We start from the raw sequence: 21,155 nt of genomic DNA, 5'->3' as shown, positions 1-21,155 counted from the left end.
CTAGTGCAGTGCACATACAGTACCAGTCAAAGGTTTTTCTTTATTTTTACTATTTTCTATGTTGTATAATAATAGTGAAGACATCAAAACTATGAAATAACATAGTGTAGTGCCCAAAAAAGTGTTAAGCAAAGAAAAAATATTTGAGATTCTTCAAAGTAGCCGCTCTTGGCCTTGACAGCTTTGCACAGTACTGTATGCGTTATGGTCCCTTTTACCCCTCTCCTTGTTCTGGCGACGTTCGGCGGTCAACATCACCAATCTTCTAGCCATTGCCGATCCACCTTTCATTTTCCATTTGTCTTGTCTTCCCACACACCTGGTTTCAATTACATCAATTACATGTTGTGCATTTAACCCTCTGTTCCCCACATGTCCGGTATTGTTTATTGTAAGTGCTTGTGCACGTTATGTCTGGGGTTTTTGTCCCATTGTATATATTGTTTTTGTTCACAGTGATTTTTATCATTAAACTGCGCCTTTGTAACACAGTCTTTGCTCTCCTGCGCCTGACTTCTCTACTGCCAGTAGAGAAGGCCGCTGGGGCGGCAGCGTAGCCTAGTGGTTAGAGCATTGGACTAGTAACCGGAAGGTTGCAAGTTCAAACCCCCGAGCTGACAAGGTACAAATCTGTCGTTCTGCCCCTGAACAGGCAGTTAACCCACTGTTCCCAGGCCGTCATTGAAAATAAGAATATGTTCTTAACTGACTTGCCTAGTTAAATAAAGGTTAAAAAATAAATAAAAAATAAAAAAACACGCCTTACAGAATACTGGACCCAACTTATGGAGTCAGCAAGAACAGGTACCCCGGGTATAGGGGTGGAGGAGCGCGTCAGGGAGCATGCAGCAATGCTCCACCATCTTGGCACTGCCATGGACCGCGTTGTCCAGACAATGGACTGCTGGGAGAGACGGAGTTCTCCCAACGCCTCCACCAGCACAACCGGGGTCTCCACTACGCGCCCCTCCTGGTGCCAGTGGGATTCGTCTCTCCCTTCCCCAGAAATATGATGGGACAGCTGCGAACTGCCAGGGGTTCCTACTACAACTGGACCTATACCTGGCAACCGTCCACCCGGTTCCTTCAGGCCGTGAGAGGGTGTCCGCCCTCGTCTCGTGCCTCACCGGGAAAGCTCTGGAGTGGGCCAGCCAACGCCGTGTGGAGAGAGGGAGATGCGGCATTGGACCAGTTTGAGGAGTACACCCGCCGTTTCCGGGCAGTCTTCGACCACCAGTCCGAGGGTAGAGCGGCAGGTGAGCGCCTCTTCCATCTGAGGCAGGGGACGAGGAGTGCCCAGGAGTTTGCCCTGGAGTTTCTGACCCTGGCTTCCGGCGCGGGATGGAACGACAGGGCCCTGATCGAACATTATCGTTGCAGTCTGCGCGAGGACGTCCGTTGGGAGTTGGCCTGCAGAGACACCACCCTCACATTCGACCAACTGGTGGACCTGTCCATCCGCCTGGATAACCTGTTGGCTACCCGCGGACGTTCAAATCAGGGACTGTTGGTTCCATCCCCTTGCACCCCCTCTCCAATACCCATGGAGCTGTGAGGGGCGGTGCGCAGGGAGACCAGAGGGGGTTCCAGCTCGTGCACCATCTGTGGCCGCAGAGGTCACACTGCCGGTCGGTGTCGGGTTGGTTCCTCTGGGTTTCGAAGCAGCAGGCAGGGCGCTCTGGCGCCACCCCAGGTGAGCCGGTACCATTCTCACCCAGAGTCCTCTGTTGCTTATATGTTTGTGTATGTCACTTTCCCTGAGTTTTCCTCGCATTCCCAGCATAAGGCGCTCGTCGATTCAGGCACGGCTGGGAATCGTTCGTCCATAGTTTTAGGGATCCCTGTTGTTCCCGTGGCTGTGCCCTTCCCCGTTCACGCCTTAGATAGTCGACCATTAGGGTCAGGGTTTGTCATGACCCCACTGTTTCTTGGCCACAGAGGGCTCTCACGGGGTGGTCGAGAGAGTGCTCGGGGAGGGTTTTAGGGGTTTCCTTTGGTGCTACTACGTGGAAAGTCCAGACCAGGTCTTCTCCAAAAACAAGGCGATTCAATTACCACCCCATCAAAGGGGTGTTTGCGCGATAAATCTCCTGGTAGACGCTGCACTTCCCAGGAGTCACGTGTATCCCCTCTCACAGGCGGAGACGGAGGCTATGGAAACATATGTCTCTGAATCCCTGCATCACGGGTACATTCGGTCATCCACTTCACCTGCCTCCTCGAGTTGATTTTTTGTGAAGAAGAAAGAGGTAGATCTGCGCATGTGTATTGGCTATCGGGGTCTGAACCAGATCACTGTGAGGTATAGTTACCCGCTAGCGCTCATAGCCACAGCGATTGAGTCAATGCACGGGGCACGCTTCTTCACCAAACTAGATCTCAGGAGCGCTTACAACCTGGTGTGTATCCGGGAGGGAGACGAGTGGAAGACTGCTTTCAGTACCACCTCAGGGCACTATGAGTACCTCGTCATGCCGTACAGGTTGATGAATGCGTCATCAGTCTTCCAGGCCTTTGTAGACAAGATTTTCAGGGACCTGCATGGGCAGGGTGTAATGGTGTATATTGATGACATTCTGATATACTCCGCTACACACGCCGAGCATGTGTCCCTGGTCTCCTGTTGGAGCATGACCTGTACATCAAGGCTGAGGAGTGCCTGTTCTTTCAGCAGTCCGTCTCCTTCTTAAGGTACCGCATTTCCACCCTACCTGACACCCTAGACCCACTCCAATTTGCTTACCGCCCAAATAGGTCCACAGACGATGCAATCTCAACCACACTGCACACTGCCCTAACCCATCTGGACAAGAGGAATACCTATGTGAGAATGCTGTTCATCGACTACAGCTCGGCATTTAACACCATAGTGCCCTCCAAACTCGTCATCAAGCTCGAGACCCTGGGTCTCGACCCCGCCCTGTGCAACTGGGTACTGGACTTCCTGACGGGCCGCCCCCAGGTGGTGAGGGTAGGCAACAACATCTCCGCCCCGCTGTTCCTCAACACTGGGGCCCCACAAGGGTGCGTTCTGAGCCCTCTCCTGTACTCCCTGTTCACCCACGACTGCGTGGCCACGCACGCCTCCAACTCAATCATCAAGTTTGCGGACGACACAACAGTGGTAGGCTTGATTACCAACAACGACGAGACGGCCTACAGGGAGGAGGTGAGGGCCCTCGGAGTGTGGTGTCAGGAAAATAACCTCACATTCAACGTCAACAAAACTAAGGAGATGATTGTGGACTTCAGGAAACAGCAGAGGGAACACCCCCCTATCCACATCAATGGAACAGTAGTGGAGAGGGTAGTAAGTTTTAAGTTCCTCAGCGTACACATCACAGACAAACTGAATTGGTCCACCCACACAGACAGCATTGTGAAGAAGGCGCAGCAGCGCCTCTTCAACCTCAGGAGGCTGAAGAAATTCGGCTTGTCACCAAAAGCACTCACAAACTTCTACAGATGCACAATCGAGAGCATCCTGTCGGGCTGTATCACCGCCTGGTACGGCAACTGCTCCGCCCACAACCGTTAAGGCTCTCCAGAGGGTAGTGAGGTCTGCACAACGCATCACCGGGGGCAAACTACCTGCCCTCCAGGACACCTACACCACCCGATGTCACAGGAAGGCCATAAAGATCATCAAGGACAGCAACCACCCGAGCCACTGCCTGTTCACCCCACTATCATCCAGAAGGCGAGGTCAGTACAGGTGCATCAAAGCTGGGACCGAGAGACTGAAAAACAGCTTCTATCTCAAGGCCATCAGACTGTTAAACAGCCACCACTAACATTGAGTGGCTGCTGCCAACACACTGACTCAACTCCAGCCACTTTTATAATGGGAATGGATGGGAATTGATGTAAAATATATCACTAGCCACTTTAAACAATGCTACCTAATATAATGTTTACATACCCTACATTATTCATCTCATATTTATACGTATATACTGTACTCTATATCATCTACTGCATCCTTATGTAATACATGTATCACTAGCCACTTTAACTATGCCACTTTGTTTACATACTACTATCTACTGTACATACTACCATCTACTGTATCTTGCCTATGCCGCTCTGTACCATCACTCATTCATATATCTTTATGTACATATTCTTTATCCCCTTACACTTGTGTCTATAAGGTAGTAGTTTTGGAATTGTTAGCTAGATTACTTGTTGGTTATTACTGCATTGTCGGAACTAGAAGCACAAGCATTTCGCTACCCTCGCACTAACATCTGCTAACCATGTGTATGTGACAAATAAAATTTGATTTGATTTGATTTGAGCAGTGTGTAATTGGCCGACTCCCACCACGGTAAAGGAGGTGCAGTGGTTCTTAGGGTTTGCCAACTACTACCGGAGGTTTATCCGGGGTTTTGGTCAGGTAGCGGCTCCCCTTACCTCACTGCTGAAGGGGGCCCCGGTGCGTTTGCAGTGGTCGGCTGAGGCGGACAGGGCTTTTGGTCACCTGAGGGCTCTGTTTACCTCTGCACCCTTTTGGTCACCTGAGTGCTCTGTTTACCTCTGCTCCGGTGCTGGCCCATCCGGATCCCTCTTTGACGTTCATAGTGGAGGTGGATGCGTCCGAGGCTGGGATACGAGCTGTGCTCTCTCAGCGCTCGGGTAAGCCACCGAAGCTCCGCCCCTGTGCCTTCTTCTCGAAGAAGCTCAGGTCGGCGGAGCGAAACTATGATGTAGGGGACCAGGAGCTGTTGGCTGTTGTCAAGGCTTTGAAGGCATGGAGACATTGGCTTGAGGGGGCTAAACACCCTTTTCTCATCTGGACTGACCACCGCAATCTGGAGTACATCCGGGCAGCGAGGAGATTGATACCTCGACAGGCAAGGTGGGCCATGTTTTTCACCTGTTTTGTGTTTACCCTTTCCTACAGACCAGGCTCCCAGAACGTGAAGGCAGACGCATTGTCCCAGCTGTATGACACAGAGGAGCTGCCCATGGATTCCACTCCCATACTCCCTGCCTACTGCCTGGTGGCGCCGGTAGTGTGGTAGCTGGATGCGGACATTGAGCATGCGTTACGTGTAGAGCCCGGTCCCGTCCAGTGTCCAGCTGGGCGTCTGTACGTCCCGTCTGCTGTTCGTGACCAGTTGATCTATTGGGCCCACACGTCACCCTCCTCTGGTCATCCTGGGATCGGTCGGACAGTGCGCTGTTTGAGCAGGAGGTACTGGTGACCTACCTTGGCTAAGGACGTGAGGGTTTATGTTTCCTCCTGCTCGGTGTGCACCCAGTGTAAGGCTCCTAGGCACCTGCCCAGAGGGAAGCTACACCCCTTACCCGTTCCACAGCGGCCTTGGTCACACCTGTCAGTGGATTTTCTAACCGATCTCCCCCTCACAGGTTAACACCGCAATCCTGGCCTTTGTGGATCGGTTCTCGAAGTTCTGCCGTCTCCTCCCTCTGCCAGGTCTCCCTACGGCCCTACATTCTGCGGAGGCCTTGTTTACACACGTCTTCTGGCACTACGGGGTGCCTGAGGATATAGTGTCTGATCGAGGTCCCCAATTCACGTCGAGGGTCTGGAAGGCGTGCATGGAACGTCTGGGGGTCTCGATCAGCCTTATACTTCAGGTTTTAACCCCTCGTTCCATGGGTCTCTCCTCAGGCCGGTGGTGGCTGGCCCGCTCCAGGAGTCTGAGGTGCAGGAGGTTCCTCCGCCCCCTCTGGACATCGAGGGGTCCTGGCGTACTCCGTTCACTCCATACTGGATTCGAGGCGTCGGGTGAGGGGCCTTCAGTATCTCGTGGAGTGGGAGGGGTACGGTCCGGAGGAGAGGTGCTGGGCTCCGGTCGAGAACGTGTTGGACCCTTTAATGCTGCAGGAATTCCACCGTCTTCATCCGGATCGCCCTGCGCCTCTCCCTCCGGGTCGTCCCCGAGGCCGGCGCTGCTGGAGCTGCGCGTCAAGGGGGGGATACTGTCACGACGTCCTCCGAAGTCGGTCCCTCTCCTTGTTCGGGCGACATTCGGTGGTCGATGTCACCGGTCTTCTAGCCATCTTCCAGCATCTTTAGGGGATTGAGATACATCTAAATAAAATTTGGGGATTAGACTGCATGACACCACCTTGATTCCTAATCTGCAAGGGGAGGGGTGAGTAGACAGTGTCAGAGACAGGGGTGAGAACACTTTGTTCATTTAACTTTTACTCTGCAATTTGAATAGGATGATGCTTCACATGACCATAACCATGGGTACAGCTCAGAGCTGTGGAGACCACAGAGAATGGCAATAGACATATTTTGAGGCAGTTAGTGGAAATCTAAGGCTACAAGCTAAATGGAGTTAGATATTTGCATTTCAGGGTTGACCAGACATTGAGGAGGATTGGGATCTTTTTCGAACTCAATCCGCATGACAGAGTGATCTCCAGACTTGTCCTCGTCAACACTCACACCTGTGTTAACGAGAGAATCACTGACATGATGTCAGCTGGTCCTTTTGTGGCAGGGCTGAAATGCAGTGGAAATGTTTTGGGGGGATTCAGTTCGTTTGCATGGCAAAGAGGGACTTTGCAATTAATTGCAATTCATCTGATCACTCTTCATAACATTCTGGAGTATATCCAAATTGCCATCATACAAACTGAGGCAGCAGACTTTGTGAAAATGTATATTTGTGTCATTCTCAAAACTTTTGGCCACTACTGTAGACCTTACAGTGAGTGAAATGCTTAAACTTAAACTTTCTTTGTTATACATCAAATGTTGAGCAACTATTATAATAGTATAATTCAGTTATGTCATCATACTATTGACTATTGGGTTCTCAAGGTGACTTGATACAGTATTATATTTCCTTTCCACAGTCAGTTCCTTTCCATTACCTGCCATGCCCTGAGTAGCAGTAAGGATGCCAGGGGGCCAGTACCAGATGTCCTCCAGGAGGCCGTGCCCCAGCCTCTATAGCCTGTCAGTCAGCTCAGAAGGTGGGCAGGACGAGGAGGGGGCTGACCCTCCCCAACGCCTCACCCCTGGAAAGGCTCACCACCGAAATGTGTCAGGATGAGTGGATCATCAAGGAGCTGATCGTGGGCCGTAGGATTGGCTTCTACAAGGTCCGTGGTGAGATCGGATATGGAACCTTTTCCCGCGTCAAAATGGCCTTCCCTGTCCTCACCAAAGGTAAAGGTCACACTGCTGACCATACAGAACTTCATCAACATCTTGGATGAATGTATCATCCATGTAATGATGATAACAGCAAAGCAATTCATTAGTGTGACTGTGAAACCACCACAGTAAAGCATGTTGAAACTGAATTGAGGAAAATACCTGTCTCAAGTTATCCAACATCTGACTCTCTCCTTCTCACCCCCAGACCAGGGTACCATCAAGGTGCTGGATAAGACGCGGCTGGATGTTTAGGTCCAGAGGCTACTCTCTAGAGAGATCTCCTGTCTGGAGGCCCTGCAGCATTCCAATGTTGTGCGTCTTTATGAGGTGGTGGAGTCCCACAGCCGCCTCTACCTGGTGATGGAGTACTCTGGGGGAGGGGACCTCCATACACACATCTGCTCCGATGGTAGGCTGTCAGAAGCAGAGGCCAAGATCACCTTCGCACAAATCCTGTCCGCCATCAAACACATGGTCAGTAATATTCAATTTAATTCACATATAGAATCAGCAATATGATCACAGGTCTTAATAAAGTCCAGTACAGAATTAATATAAAATATATTATTTCAGTCAATGTGAATAGTCCAATTATTTCATATAGTATGTCAATTGTTTGTCTTTGCAGCATGACAAAAACATCATCCACCGGGACCTGAAGGCAGAAAATGCACTGTAGACCTGTAATGGTTGTGTGAAGGTGGCTGACTTTGGCTTCAGCACCAAGGTCATCAACCGCAGCGACATCCTGGACACCTTCTGTGGTTCTCCCCCTTACGCCGCTCCTGAACTCTTCAGGAACGAGTGCTACGCGGGGCCACCAGTGGACGTGTGGGCCATGGCCGTCCTGCTCTTCTTCATGGTAACCGGCACCATGCCCTTCCAGGCTGACACCATGGGCAAGTAGAAGGGGTCTACACCCACCCGCCCTGGGTACCAGGCCCGTGCCAGCGGCTAATTCGAGGCATCCTGAAGCCTGTGCCAGCGGATCGCTATGCGGTGGAGCAGATGTTGGGCTGTGACTGGCTGCTCCCTGTGGAGTACCTGTGGACAGTGGTGCCACCGGTCCCCCTCAACCCTCTGCACCTGGCAGATGCAGAGCCTGGAGAGATGGATGATGATGAGGCGGCGATCAGAGCCTCCCTGGAGGAGCTGAGTGTCAACATGGAACATATACGCAACAACCAGGGCAAGGGCAGCCGCAGCCCCATCACCGGGCTTTACCGCATCCTATTACACCGCGCCCAGAAGAGGCGTGGCGCAGAGACTGTGCCTGTGATCAGAGGGTTGGTCCAGGATCCTAAGAAAGAGGGCCTCCTAGCCTACAGAGGTCTGATGCACTTCTCCAAGTTATGTGTCCTTCAGTAAGTGACCAGCCTGGACATGGGTCCTAATATAAGCCTGCTTTAATCCATTGAACATTCACTCAGCATCATACAGCCACAAATGTTCTATTGAACTTGAATATGGACATTTGTGGTAACACACAGGTACTGAAACATTGGCCTGAAGGACTAATGTCTTTAACAGGTATTTGTGTTATTTTGTTATCTATTGTTTTATATCAACTCAGCATTGCTTATTCTGTTTTTCTATGATCTACTATTGTCTACTGTACACTGCTGTGTTATATTTCTTACATTGCTATTGCACTGTTGCTGAAGAGTTTGCAAGTAGAGCATTTCACTGTTTTGTTTACATCTACTGTGTTCTGTGCACATGACGAATACGCATTTGATTTGAAGTAAGATTGTTGTAATACAATAATATCTGTCGTTTGGCACACACTTTATTCAAAGCAACTTACAGTCATGTGTGCATATATTTTTCACGTAAGCCTATGGGTTGTCCCGGGAATCAAACCCACTATCCTGGTGTTGCAAGCCCCGTGTAAGATATGAAATAGGGGTATAAATGTTCCTGATGAAATGAGCCCCATCAAAGTGAATTTAAAAAGCAACCTTATGTGATATGTATACTTTTATTCATATCACAATAGACTGCATGAAATATGAAGAATGTGCTGAAATAGTATTGCTTAAAGACACTCCTTGGTTGTTTGCTGAGATCATTGATAGTCTCTGAAATCCAGATGATATTTTTGTGATTTTTTGTTTAATCTGAGAGAAGATTGATTTTACACAGGTGCTTGTCTCTGTATTATATTTGACCACCAAATTGACCTTCTACCATTGTGAATGTATTAATCCTTGAATACCTAAATATTTTCGAAATATAGTGCTATAAAGACGCAATTAACATTCACGCAGGCTTGTTTTGTTAATCTGAAACAGGTGTGTTTCAAATATAGGATAATGCCTATGCAATCAAATGTAGGGCTACTATCAAGTCTCTTTGTATGAAGTGCTTCCAAAAGCCAATGTCCTGCTCGACCCCATGTAAACAAAAGCCCACACCATCTGGCAGAGCAGCAGATGATAGCCAGACCCTATCCAAGCACCCAAACCAGTCTATACCGGCCCCCTTTGCACTCAAACTACCCTCGACTCCTCCTCCGTCCGAACCCCAACTGCAAAGAGCGGCAGATGGCGCAGCGTGGCTATGGAGACATCTGCCGGTCCAGCGACGTTCATACAATAGACCCTCTGTGTGGACCGCTGGATGTGACAGCAGAGCGCGCGCAGCTATTGTGCGCCCCCTATACACATGCAGATCAGCCGAGAGGAGGCGGATGGAATACAGAATTTTACTGAAGGGATAATAGTGAGCAGATGATAGACTTTAGCGCTTGCTATGCAAATTTTCCCAAAACCTTTGTCAACCCAATAACCTCCCCACATTCTGCCCTCATAAGTAGGCCTACCGTCCAAACTTAATGAAGAAATTGAAAACACATGACAAAAAATATAATATGCAGTTTTATTAGGTTATTGTTTTTTTTCATAAACATTTCTTAAGTTAAACATTGAAAGAATTATAAATCAATGTCTTATTTTTTTATTTTAAACATAATGAAATGTTCTTAAGTATAAACAGTGAGAACATTATAAGTTAATATCTTGTTTTATTTTTTATTTTACAAAGTTAATAAACACATTCTAAAGTGAAACCCTTAGAGCCCAATTTATTAAATGTGTATTGGTTTTGACAGCGTTAAACGTTCTAAAGTCAAAACTTCAGAGCATTAGGCCTAAGAGTTAATACCTTTTCTTATATTTTTAAAAGGCTATTCTTTTTTTGCCATGATTACATTTCTAAAGTGAAACCTTTAGAGAATTAAGACAATTCTGGAAAGTGGGAAACATTTCGCTGAATGCAACGGTTGTTATTGCTGCTCAGCAAGAAGACATTTTAAAAGAACGCTTCTTCTTGGCACCGCTTCTTCTCCTACTGCGCGTGCTTCAACGTGAGACGTTTGCTCTTTGGACCACAAAATGCAGAACTCGCTTCTCCTTTCTCTCCAAACCTCATCCGCACAATGAATGAGGGCCATCTTTGTCGCTCTCGTGGCATACCTGACCCCATTCACATAAAGAATGGAAGTCATCTTGGTATGGACCGGACAAGAGACAACGAATCGCGGGGGCCACTCGGGCCGGCCTCGCGCTGCCTGGATCGGAATCCTCCTCAGGAGTATCCAGGGATGAGAAACAGTGTCATCCTGTAAACGGATGAGTATTTCCTTATAGGTTGAAGGTTTACAGCATCTCAAGAGAGAAGAGTCAAGTCCCAGATCAGCGCTCAAGAAGGGTGATCTCTGGAACCCAGTCGTTCAGACTGTGGCTCTCCTCACAGAACAGGTGCAGCTTCTCCAGAGCAGCGTCCTCCCAAGAACCATCAGCTGGGTTCTGTTGACAAACAAAAGGGGAAAGGAACATTAGTCATATGGACACAATGAGCAGTTCATAACATTCTATATTATTCAATGTTTGAATTAAATCACTTGGAGTTGTAATATAACATACCGTGATAAGACAGCAGTGGGCATCTTCAAGCTGGCCAGTCTTGTCCCCAACAATCTCGGACAGGCGCTGCATGTCGTTCACTCTGACGATGCTGATGTCGTTGTCAAAACAGAAAGACTGGATGAGGGTGAAGTGGATCTGGAGAGCAATGTCACACTCCCACTCCTCATCGGTGGCCAGAACACAGAGAGACACGCTGTCTGGGTCACTGAACGAAAAAATAGGAGCACCATAAGTATATGCAAAATGACTTCAAAATTATTAAAACATAGATAGAAATTATAAGTTTACATTAGCATTTCAAGAAACTCATACTTACACATTCATAACTTTAGCAGACTCGTAGACACCAACCGTCAGGCAGTCATTTTCTTTAGCAGAGAGCAAAACTTCCTCTAGTGCATTGCCGGTGCACTGGGCACGCTCAGCGAACTTCTGGATCAGAACTTCCTCAAGAGTCATGATGATGCAGAATATTTCAAAAGGAACTTCGTAAGTGAGAGGTAGTGTAGTCGGAGGATAAATCCGAAAAGATTGGTGAGTCTGAAGAGACTGTGCTGCGTTTTAATACCCTTGGGCTCGTGGCCCCTGTAAATACACAGCGCTCTGATTGGTTGACCTGAATGGTGCATTGGTATGCTAATGTCATTGTCCCACTCTAGCTCATGGCAGATTGATAGGGGTCATTACGGCACGTCTTTTTCTGTGCAAGGCATGCTCTCCAACCGAAAATAAACAATGTTGCATTACGTTCATATGCATTTATAATATTTCTAATGTTATACATGTTTAAAAAATAGAGATTTGGGCTGTCATATTTTGCATTGCAAGTTTACTTGAGTTTTTATAGTTTCAAATGCCGCACTGATGCCAATGGCCTCGAAAGATGCTTTAGGGGTATGCAATTGATCATTTATCAAATCAGACTATTCCCTACTGAAACTAAACATCCAAAGAAGGGCAATTGAATAATAAAACTGCGTAAAGTGCTTAAAAGTTCCCGAATTGTCTCTGATTAAGATTAAGTAGGCTGATTTCAGTTTTAGGTGAAGGTGTCCGAACACCAACAATAGCATAACATGGTGAAAATAAAGTGTGCATAAGACGCACCATCCCCCCTTTGGAGAAGGCAGGTGGCAATCCGTAGAACCGGATCAAAAACGGCCCCTATTGTGTCTGCAGCAACTCATATTATCACGCTCTCCATACAAATGCAAATTTACCGCGCGTGCCAGGACACCGTGTGTGCCTCACAATATGCACTGCTGGCCTATACTGACCACGTGATCGACATCAGCGGTCGGAACTCTCTGCATGGTTTTATTTATTTACTTTTGACACATGGACCAATGAAGATATTGCACACTTATTAATGATCCTTTATTAGAACTGTCAACAGGTAGCCTACGTTTAAAGAAACACATATACCTTACAGGCATATTTCAAGCCACTGCATTTGGACATGGGCACAGTTTGGCCCACTTTTATCCCATTTGGCGACATTTAAGGTGCATAACATAATCTAGAATTGTCTTGAGTAATTCTATAATTCTAGAGGGTCAGTGATTGACTCAGCGACATTGTTTGATGGATAGCAGCGCAGCAGATGGAGGATTGCTATGAGGACACCCCTGTCACCCTGACTGACCCCGACCCCGAGGCGCGCTGCTCCTGTTGTCCGCGTGTCTTTACATTCACTGGACGAAAAAATCTGTTGTCTGAGTTTTGATCCAATTTAAATGTGAATAAAGCGAGCGTATGGTCAAAAAATAGGCCACAAGCCTAAATTGCAGCACAGGGTTGAATCCTTCCAAAATGTTTGGAATAAAAACAAAAATATGCTGTTTTGATCAAACAAGGTTATTTTGCTACAAAACAAACTAATTGATTGTGGCAATCATTGGTTTATTATCAGGCAATCATTAGTTGAGAAGTTTAAATGGCTGATGCACGACAACAATCCATAGCTTGCATAGGTTAGTGCACAACAGTTTACAAACGTAACAGATTGAGTTCCTTGAATCAGAGTTTGATTCATCTGATAGCAGCTCAAAGACTAGGCTCTTTTTTTTTGGAAGGATCAACTCAGCATGGCAACAGGGCAGGCGCGTGGAAGTCGATATGCAACGCATTGTTCTTGAAGTAGCACATCTGTCGGACCGGGTCCCCCTCCCCAGTAGCGCTTGACAGGTGTTCCTGGCTCAAGTCATGGCTTGCTCGAGCGAATGACATGCTGCACGTTGAGCCATGACTCAAAACGTATTTGTGCAGATGCAAATTAGCCAAAGCACACAACCAGACAAACCATACTTTCCATTAGCAAATAGCAAACAACGTTCTATTAATTTAGTAGTGGCTGACTGCTGGTAGCAATCATGTTGGTTCTTAGTAGCCTATACTAAATAATCAAATGGGGCATGCAAGATTAAGTTGGGTTTGTAACTTGCATGTTGAAACACTGTGGTCACAATGTAGGATGCTTTATGTATACAATGCAATACAATAATATAGGGGAAGCTGTGAGACTATATTACAATCTCCAAGCTATTGTGTTTGCCTCTGTGCTTTTTAAAATCAAATCATAATCAAATCAAATTGTATTGGTCCATACACATTTATCAGACGTTATTGCGGTGTAGCGAAATGCTTGTGTTCCTAGCTCCAACAGTGCAGTAATATCTAACAATACACACTAATCTAAAAAAGAATGGAATTAAGAAATATATACATTTTAGGACACACAATGTGGAGTCCCGAGTATAAATATATATAGCCTACATGTGATATAATGTATAGACATTGTGGACAGTATGTGGTTAGAATATGTCTGTATAGCCTATCTGAAGAATATGTAGGACAGAACTGTATATGTACAGCAATAGTTGAATAGGATGTCCTTGACTAGCAAACAGTAGGCTTATATACATCAGAAATGGGTCAAACAGTATGAAACATTATTAAAGTGTATATGTATGCAGGACAGCAGGCTCTACGTGTAGGATTGAGTAACCAGGTGGTAGCCGGCTAGTGACAGTGACTAAGTTCAGGACAGGGTACTGCGTGGAGGCCGGATAGCGGTGGCTATTTATCAGTCTGAGTATCTATTTAGTAACGCGCTCTAACAATTTCTTATTCTGAGACAAACTTTTTATGCTGTCTATGCATAATAGCAGCAGCAAGTCATTGTCCATTATGCATTGCGGGTGCAGAATTACCTTTGCTTTTATCATGCAGCAGTAGTATTCTTTGTTGACCCCTCACCTTCCCCCACAGACAGATGGGATCTTGTTGCTATGGAGAGAGATACAGGCATCTGCAGATGCCACGCGCCTGAAGTGAGCCCTGCAAAGCAGCGACGCATGCCATAATCGGATGCAAATAGAAACGTTGGGCCAATTCTGTTCTCCAATAAATGCCTATTCAGTTATCTGGATATTAAAGTAAGTAACACAATAATATTATGCGTCTAAATAAATTTAGATTTCCAGAAATCTTTCTGACTACATAAAGTTGGTATATATACATACTCTATTTGAATCATGAAGGGTGCATCAGAAAAATGGAACAAATGTAGAAAGTAACGTTGTAGCGATATCTTTATGTAGTTTGGAAGCCCTTAGTGTTACACTTGGATATGGTTGTGGATTTTACAGTAGGTTAATAACCTCATCATTCAAACCGACCCTGCACGAGTCTGAATTCATTAATCCAGTACATCGGATGAAGGTCAGGGAGTTTCGTATTTGATCCATTCAATCGAAACTGCCCTGTCCTTTCTTCAATAGTTTTGTCTATAGACACGCGCCTGCTAGGGCGGGTCACTCGTGCATTGTCGCCCAGCAGCCAATCACAGAACGCGTGTGTGCCGGGGTCTTGCCTATAAATATGATCTGTTTCTCACAAACAGCACAAACATACTGTACTTCTGCTTTATCCTCATCAACATCTTCACAATTGAGCTCTACAAACGTAACTATCTATCTTCAAGATGGAAGCTATTGACAAATCTCTGAAGGAAGCTCTCAAGTCTGCCCAGTGTGAGGATCGCCTCACTGTTGGTGTCTATGAGAGTGCCAAAATAATGAATGAGTAAGTATTTTATCTACTAAACGTGCGCTTTATTTATACCTTTCTTGACATTTACTCATTTACTGACACAATTGTGTTATTTTATGATAATATTGACCAATGAAAGTACATTTTTTCTATCTGAACAGTGACCCAGACAGCGTGTCTCTCTGTGTTCTGGCCACCGATGAGGAGTGGGAGTGTGACATTGCTCTCCAGATCCACTTCACCCTCATCCAGTCTTTCTGTTTTGACAACGACATCAGCATCGTCAGAGTGAACGACATGCAGCGCCTGTCCGAGATTGTTGGGGACAAGACTGGCCAGCTTGAAGATGCCCACTGCTGTCTTATCACGGTATGTTATATTACAACTCCAAGTGATTTAATTCAAACATTGAATAATATAGAATGTTATGAACTGCTCATTGTGTCCATGTGACTAATGTTCCTTTCCCCTTTTGTTTGTCAACAGAACCCAGCTGATGGTTCTTGGGAGGACGCTGCTCTGGAGAAGCTGCACCTGTTCTGTGAGGAGAGCCACAGTCTGAACGACTGGGTTCCAGAGATCACCCTTCTTGAGCGCTGATCTGGGACTTGACTCTTCTCTCTTGAGATGCTGTAAACCTTCAACCTATAAGGAAATACTCATCCGTTTACAGGATGACACTGTTTCTCATCCCTGGATACTCCTGAGGAGGATTCCATTCCAGGCAGCGCGAGGCCGGCCCGAGTGGCCCCCGCGATTCGTTGTCTCTTGTCCCGTCCATACCAAGATGACTTCCATTCTTTATGTGAATGGGGTCAGGTATGCCACGAGAGCAACAAAAATGGCCCTCATTCTTTTTGCGGATGAGGTTTGGAGAGAAAGGAGAAGCGAGTTCTGCATCTTGTGGTCCAAAGAGCAAACGTCTCACGTTGAAGCACGCGCAGTAGGAGAAGAAGCGGTGCCAAGAAGAAGCGTTCTTTTAAAATGTCTTCTTGCTGAGCAGCAATAACAACCGTTGCATTCAGCGAAATGTTTCCCACTTTCCAGAATTGTCTTAATTCTCTAAAGGTTTCACTTTAGATGATTTAAATATGACAAAAACAAAAAACAGAAATACATTTTTAAAAATGTACTTAGAATACTCTAAAGGTTTAACTTTAGACCTTTAACATGAGATTTATTAAACATTTTATGAAAGATTATTTCAGTTGTTATTATCGAACATTTTACAATATTGAACTCCTGATTATGTCAACAACTAAAAAGAAAGATATATTACATTTGTTGTTCTCTAAAATGTTTTGCTGTTGAATTCTTGATTATGTCAAAAAATAAGAAAGAAGATACATGAATGAATACATTTGTTATTTTCTAAAGGTTTCGCTTTAGACATTTCTTGTACGACAAAATTATTAATAAAAAGTTGAATGTAAATCTTGGGTCTTGAATGTTCTATACATACTAGACACACATTTAAGTGTGGTAACAAATCAGTCTCCCATCCAGCATTTGTAAATAAACATTTGCTCTTACACACTGTTTGGTGCTCTTACCAGTACCCAACACTTGTACATCCCATAGGCCTGATGTACTGTGGTCTATCCTAATTGCCACCTGTCATCATGGCCTGTCATAGCCATGTGTGTGCAGTGTCGTTGTTTACAAACTACTGCCCCTGCAGGCCCATGTCTATTCTAACCTCTTGAAGCATCTACCTCTGAGAGGCATATCACTGTGTTTACAGCATCCCAGGTTCAGTTGAAGGGATCCCTATATGTTAGCCCTAACTTTCAGACCTCTCCTCCACCAACATACAGAGCTTCAGTGATGGGAAGTAGTGAACTACATGTTGTTCAAATAGTCGTTGAATTACATTTGGCTGTAGCTTGGTGGTAGTTGAACTAAATTGAAATCTTGGTAGTGTTTTCAGTAGTTCATTACTTTGTGCCAATGTAGCGGTGTAGCTAACTACCTGAACTACCTTATACTTTTATTTTCAAAAAGTACAGAAAATATGGGTAAAGTAGACAAGATTTACGTTCTTTTTCGGCATCCGACCTGCTTAACTCTCACTTGAAACAGTTTTTGTGTTTAATAAGCTAAATGACAGATTTTGTGTTTAATAAGCTAAATGACAGTTTTTGTGTTTAATAAGCTAAATGACAGTTTTTGTGTTTAATAAGCTAAATGACAGATTTTGTGTTTAATAAGCTAAATGACAGATTTTGTGTTTAATAAGCTAAATGACAGATTTTGTGTTTAATAAGCTAAATGACAGATTTTGTGTTTAATAAGCTAAATGACAGATTTTGTGTTTAATAAGCTAAATGACAGATTTTGTGTTTAATAAGCTAAATGACAGTTTTTGTGTTTAATAAGCTAAATGACAGATTTTGTGTTTAATAAGCTAAATGACAGATTTTGTGTTTAATAAGCTAAATGACAGATTTTGTGTTTAATAAGCTAAATGACAGATTTTGTGTTTAATAAGCTAAATGACAGATTTTGTGTTTAATAAGCTAAATGACAGATTTTGTGTTTAATAAGCTAAATGACAGATTTTGTGTTTAATAAGCTAAATGACAGATTTTGTGTTTAATAAGCTAAATGACAGATTTTGTGTTTAATAAGCTAAATGACAGATTTTGTGTTTAATAAGCTAAATGACAGATTTTGTGTTTAATAAGCTAAATGACAGATTTTGTTAACATCTGACTCCAGAGTGAGCTGCTCTTGCGTTTTGTAGTCTGCCATTTCAGATTTAAATCAAAATGTTCACAAAGTAGTTTGGATTTAGTGAACTACTTTTACAAATAAACTTTAGTTAAGTAAACTAGATGTTTGTTAAGGGTAGCTTTAGTGTAGCGTATCTTGTTCCAGTGTGAAGTAAACTATATGTTCAGAGTAGCTTCCCCAACACTGAAGAGCTTGAGTCTGTGCCTTAAGACCCACCACCACACACAGTTTAGTAGCATAAACAGTACAGCAGTACAGGAGAACAATTGGAGTTTCTGTCCACTAATCAAATGGCAGGTAACCAGAGAGATTGATCATTAATACATTGATTATATATTGTCACTTGATGTCCTTAGCCACTTAAGAGTTGAGATATGGTTGAATTCCTTAATCATTGTCTCATATGGTAATTAGGCACATCTATTAACATTGAATTCATCATCAAATTTCCTGACAGTGTTTAATGGTGATGGTGCATAGCATTCACACTGACTTCCAATTGCATGTTGCAGCAGGATTAGGATTATAGTTATTTTGGTGCTGTGAACTAGAGTTTGCACCTGATTCTAACTTCTATGGTCAAGGTGTGTTTAGGTGTTGTGCCTCAAATCAGTCCTGTGTGTAGACTGCTGCATGTGGTAGCTTTCAATTTTTGGGGAAGCTACTCTTGAAATAAAGTTTACTAAGTGTAACAGTATAACTTTAGCCCGTCCCCTCGCCATTTCACATCGGCACCCCCCTTTTGACCTCCTCCTTTTCCGCAGCAACCAGTGATCCGGGTCAACAGCATCAATGTAACAGTATAACTTTAGACCGTCCCCTCTCCCATACCCGGGCGCAAACCAGGGACCTTCTGCACACATCAACAACAGTCACCCACGAAGCATCGTTACCCATCGCTCCACAAAAGCCACGGCCCTTGCAGAGCAAGGGGAACCACTACTTCAAGGTCTCAGAGCAAAAGACGTCACCAATTGAAACGCTATTAGCGCGTACCACCGCTAACAAGCTAGCCATTTCACATCGATTACACAAGCTACCAATTTCTTAACGTTGGAAGTAATTTAGCCTATTAAACTCAAAAACTGTTTCAAGTGAGAATTAGGCAGGTCTGAGGCCGAAAAAGAAAGGAAATCTTGCCTACTTTATAAGTATTTTCTGTTATTTTTGCAAAAAAAAATGTAGACTGTAGTTCCAGTAGTTAGCTACACTGCTACCTGGCAACAACTACTGAAAACACTACCAATATTTCAGTTTAGTTCAACTACTACCAAGCTACAGCCAAATGTAATTACATGTAGTTCACTACTCTCCATCACTGGTAGATTTAGAGGCAGTGGATGGAGGATAGGGGTGTTGCTAAATATCTTTTGAAGATTCATCCAGATCAAGGGTTCTACTTTTTTTGTGCACTGCCTCATGAGTCTCCCAGCCATAGCTGTGACACTACCTGGGATTCAAACCAGGGTTGTAGTGACACCTCACATACTGTGATGCAGTGCTTTAGACTGCTGCGCCACTCAGGAGGCCAGGTTAGACTTTTGTACTGGAGTGTTGATGTGTGGTAGAGGAACCTTTGGTTGTTATTAGCTGACTTATCTATTAAGTTCACTCCTGACCTATGTGTCAGTGTGCTGCCAAATGCCTGCACCACAAAAAGACATGTGCAGTCCATGTGGTGTGTCTGCTTGAAACATTCAGCTGTCACTCTCAAATAAGGAGCAACATATCCTACGGGTGTTTTATGCAATAGTATAAGAGTGACTGAGTAGCTTACGGAAACACCTGAAGATGACATAGAATTACAAAACCACTCCTATATAGTCATTACTCCATGCACAGGTTTGTATGTCACAGCTGAACAAAAGAAACAAGAAATATATCAAGCTTTTCACTGTGCTCTTTTGCTCCTGCCACATGCCATGCCTCCTGCCATTTGTGAATAGCTGTCTTTCATTGGAAGTTCAGAACATTCTGTGGCTTTTTGCTATTGGAAATAAACTGTGAAGTCATTCTGACCCAGCATGCTTCATGTCATTCTTAACCATTGTGCCTCTCTGTAGTAGTCAACAGTTGCCCCAGCCCTCATGCCCCAACTCTGACCCTCCAGATCTGAATACCCCTCCTCTCCATCTCCTCCCCCTTCAGTAGCACTCCAATCTGACCTCCAGATCTGAATACCCCTCCTCTCCATCTCCTCGCCCTTCAGTAGCACTCCAATCTGACCTCCAGATCTGCGACCCCGCACTGAGCTGCCAAGTGCAGCCATGAAATCAGCCCCCCAGAATGGTTTGTTTAATTAGTGACCAAGCGCACGCAGTGTGCAGCAGGCGCTATTGTTCCCCTTCAGACAGCGAACGCCTGCAGACTACAAACCCAACCGAACCCCCCAAAACCTAATACCAATACCACAAATATGCCCGGCAATCAGACCACAAACACTGATTCCATCTGCTTCCCCACATAATGAGACAGAAGAGGGAGGAGAGAGGAAAGACGAGGAGAATAAAGAGGGGTAGGGCACTGTGCCTGGCACAAGCCAGCTCTCATTCATCCATTCAACCCCTTCCCCTATCTTTACCACTAACCCCCCCATTGAAGAAACAATACAGAGGGTGTCCTTGCAGGAGAAAATCAGAACATAGCTGTAGTAGGAATAGTAGGCTGTTTTATCCACATATCTGCACGGAGAGAGAGATTGAAGCCCAATGCAATGTTAATAGCAATATCCCCATGAGGTTCATGCACTCATATGAAAGCATGTGCTCTGCAGCTATTCATCCCAACAGGGCTGGTGCTCTCTCCATCTTTCTATCTCTGCACTCCACAGCTGCTCTGATATGTGCAGTGTATATGTGTGGAGGGGGGTGGCAGAGGATACTTTAATTGCCCTGTGTCACAATATTTCATTATCTGTCCCACTTCCACCCAACCCCGGTTGCCCCCCGTCTCCGCCCGTTTTACAAGGGCTCTGTTCCAACCACATGGCTCTTCTCAAGTGTCTTTTCAACACTAACGGCCCCCTCTCTCTCTTCATAGTGAGCTGAAGATGCCCCAGGAGCAGCAGATGGTGCTGAGGGAGGAGGATGTGACATCTTCCACTACCCCTAGTCTGCAGTACCAGTGAGTTTCTGTTTGGTTCTATTTTTAGGGACAGTCAATTAAATGATTCGATTGGAATTATTAAATGGTCAATGAATGACTACCTTTTAACTTGATAATCTTAATCCCATGGACTACAGCTCTCTCATTGCACATGGTGCATTACTCAGGGGCTCCCGAGTGGC

The 21,155-nt window shown here is 45.2% G+C and overlaps 2 protein-coding genes and 1 pseudogene across 2 annotated transcripts; 2 read left to right on the top strand and 1 right to left on the bottom strand.

Annotated features, from left to right (window-relative positions):
* The first annotated feature begins 1,009 nt into the window (after positions 1-1,009).
* LOC109868155 (serine/threonine-protein kinase NIM1-like) lies at positions 1,010-8,518 on the top strand (annotated as a pseudogene).
* Positions 8,519-10,011: 1,493 nt separating this feature from the next.
* Positions 10,012-11,609, bottom strand: LOC109868689 (growth arrest and DNA damage-inducible protein GADD45 gamma-like). Its single transcript, XM_020458413.2, has 3 exons — positions 11,396-11,609; positions 11,077-11,284; positions 10,012-10,959 (listed from the first exon to the last, which is right to left on the bottom strand). Exons 1-3 carry the CDS (start codon positions 11,536-11,538, stop codon positions 10,846-10,848), a joined length of 465 nt encoding a protein of 154 aa, XP_020314002.1. The 5' UTR covers positions 11,539-11,609; the 3' UTR covers positions 10,012-10,845.
* Positions 11,610-14,984: 3,375 nt separating this feature from the next.
* LOC109868714 (growth arrest and DNA damage-inducible protein GADD45 gamma-like) lies at positions 14,985-16,566 on the top strand. Its single transcript, XM_020458439.2, has 3 exons — positions 14,985-15,165; positions 15,294-15,501; positions 15,619-16,566. Exons 1-3 carry the CDS (start codon positions 15,065-15,067, stop codon positions 15,730-15,732), a joined length of 423 nt encoding a protein of 140 aa, XP_020314028.1. The 5' UTR covers positions 14,985-15,064; the 3' UTR covers positions 15,733-16,566.
* The last annotated feature ends 4,589 nt before the right edge of the window (positions 16,567-21,155 follow it).

The sequence above is a fragment of the Oncorhynchus kisutch genome, linkage group LG23, assembly GCF_002021735.2.
Source record: "Oncorhynchus kisutch isolate 150728-3 linkage group LG23, Okis_V2, whole genome shotgun sequence".
NCBI classification, from domain to species: domain Eukaryota; kingdom Metazoa; phylum Chordata; class Actinopteri; order Salmoniformes; family Salmonidae; genus Oncorhynchus; species Oncorhynchus kisutch.
This window is presented reverse-complemented; position numbering and strand designations above follow the sequence as displayed.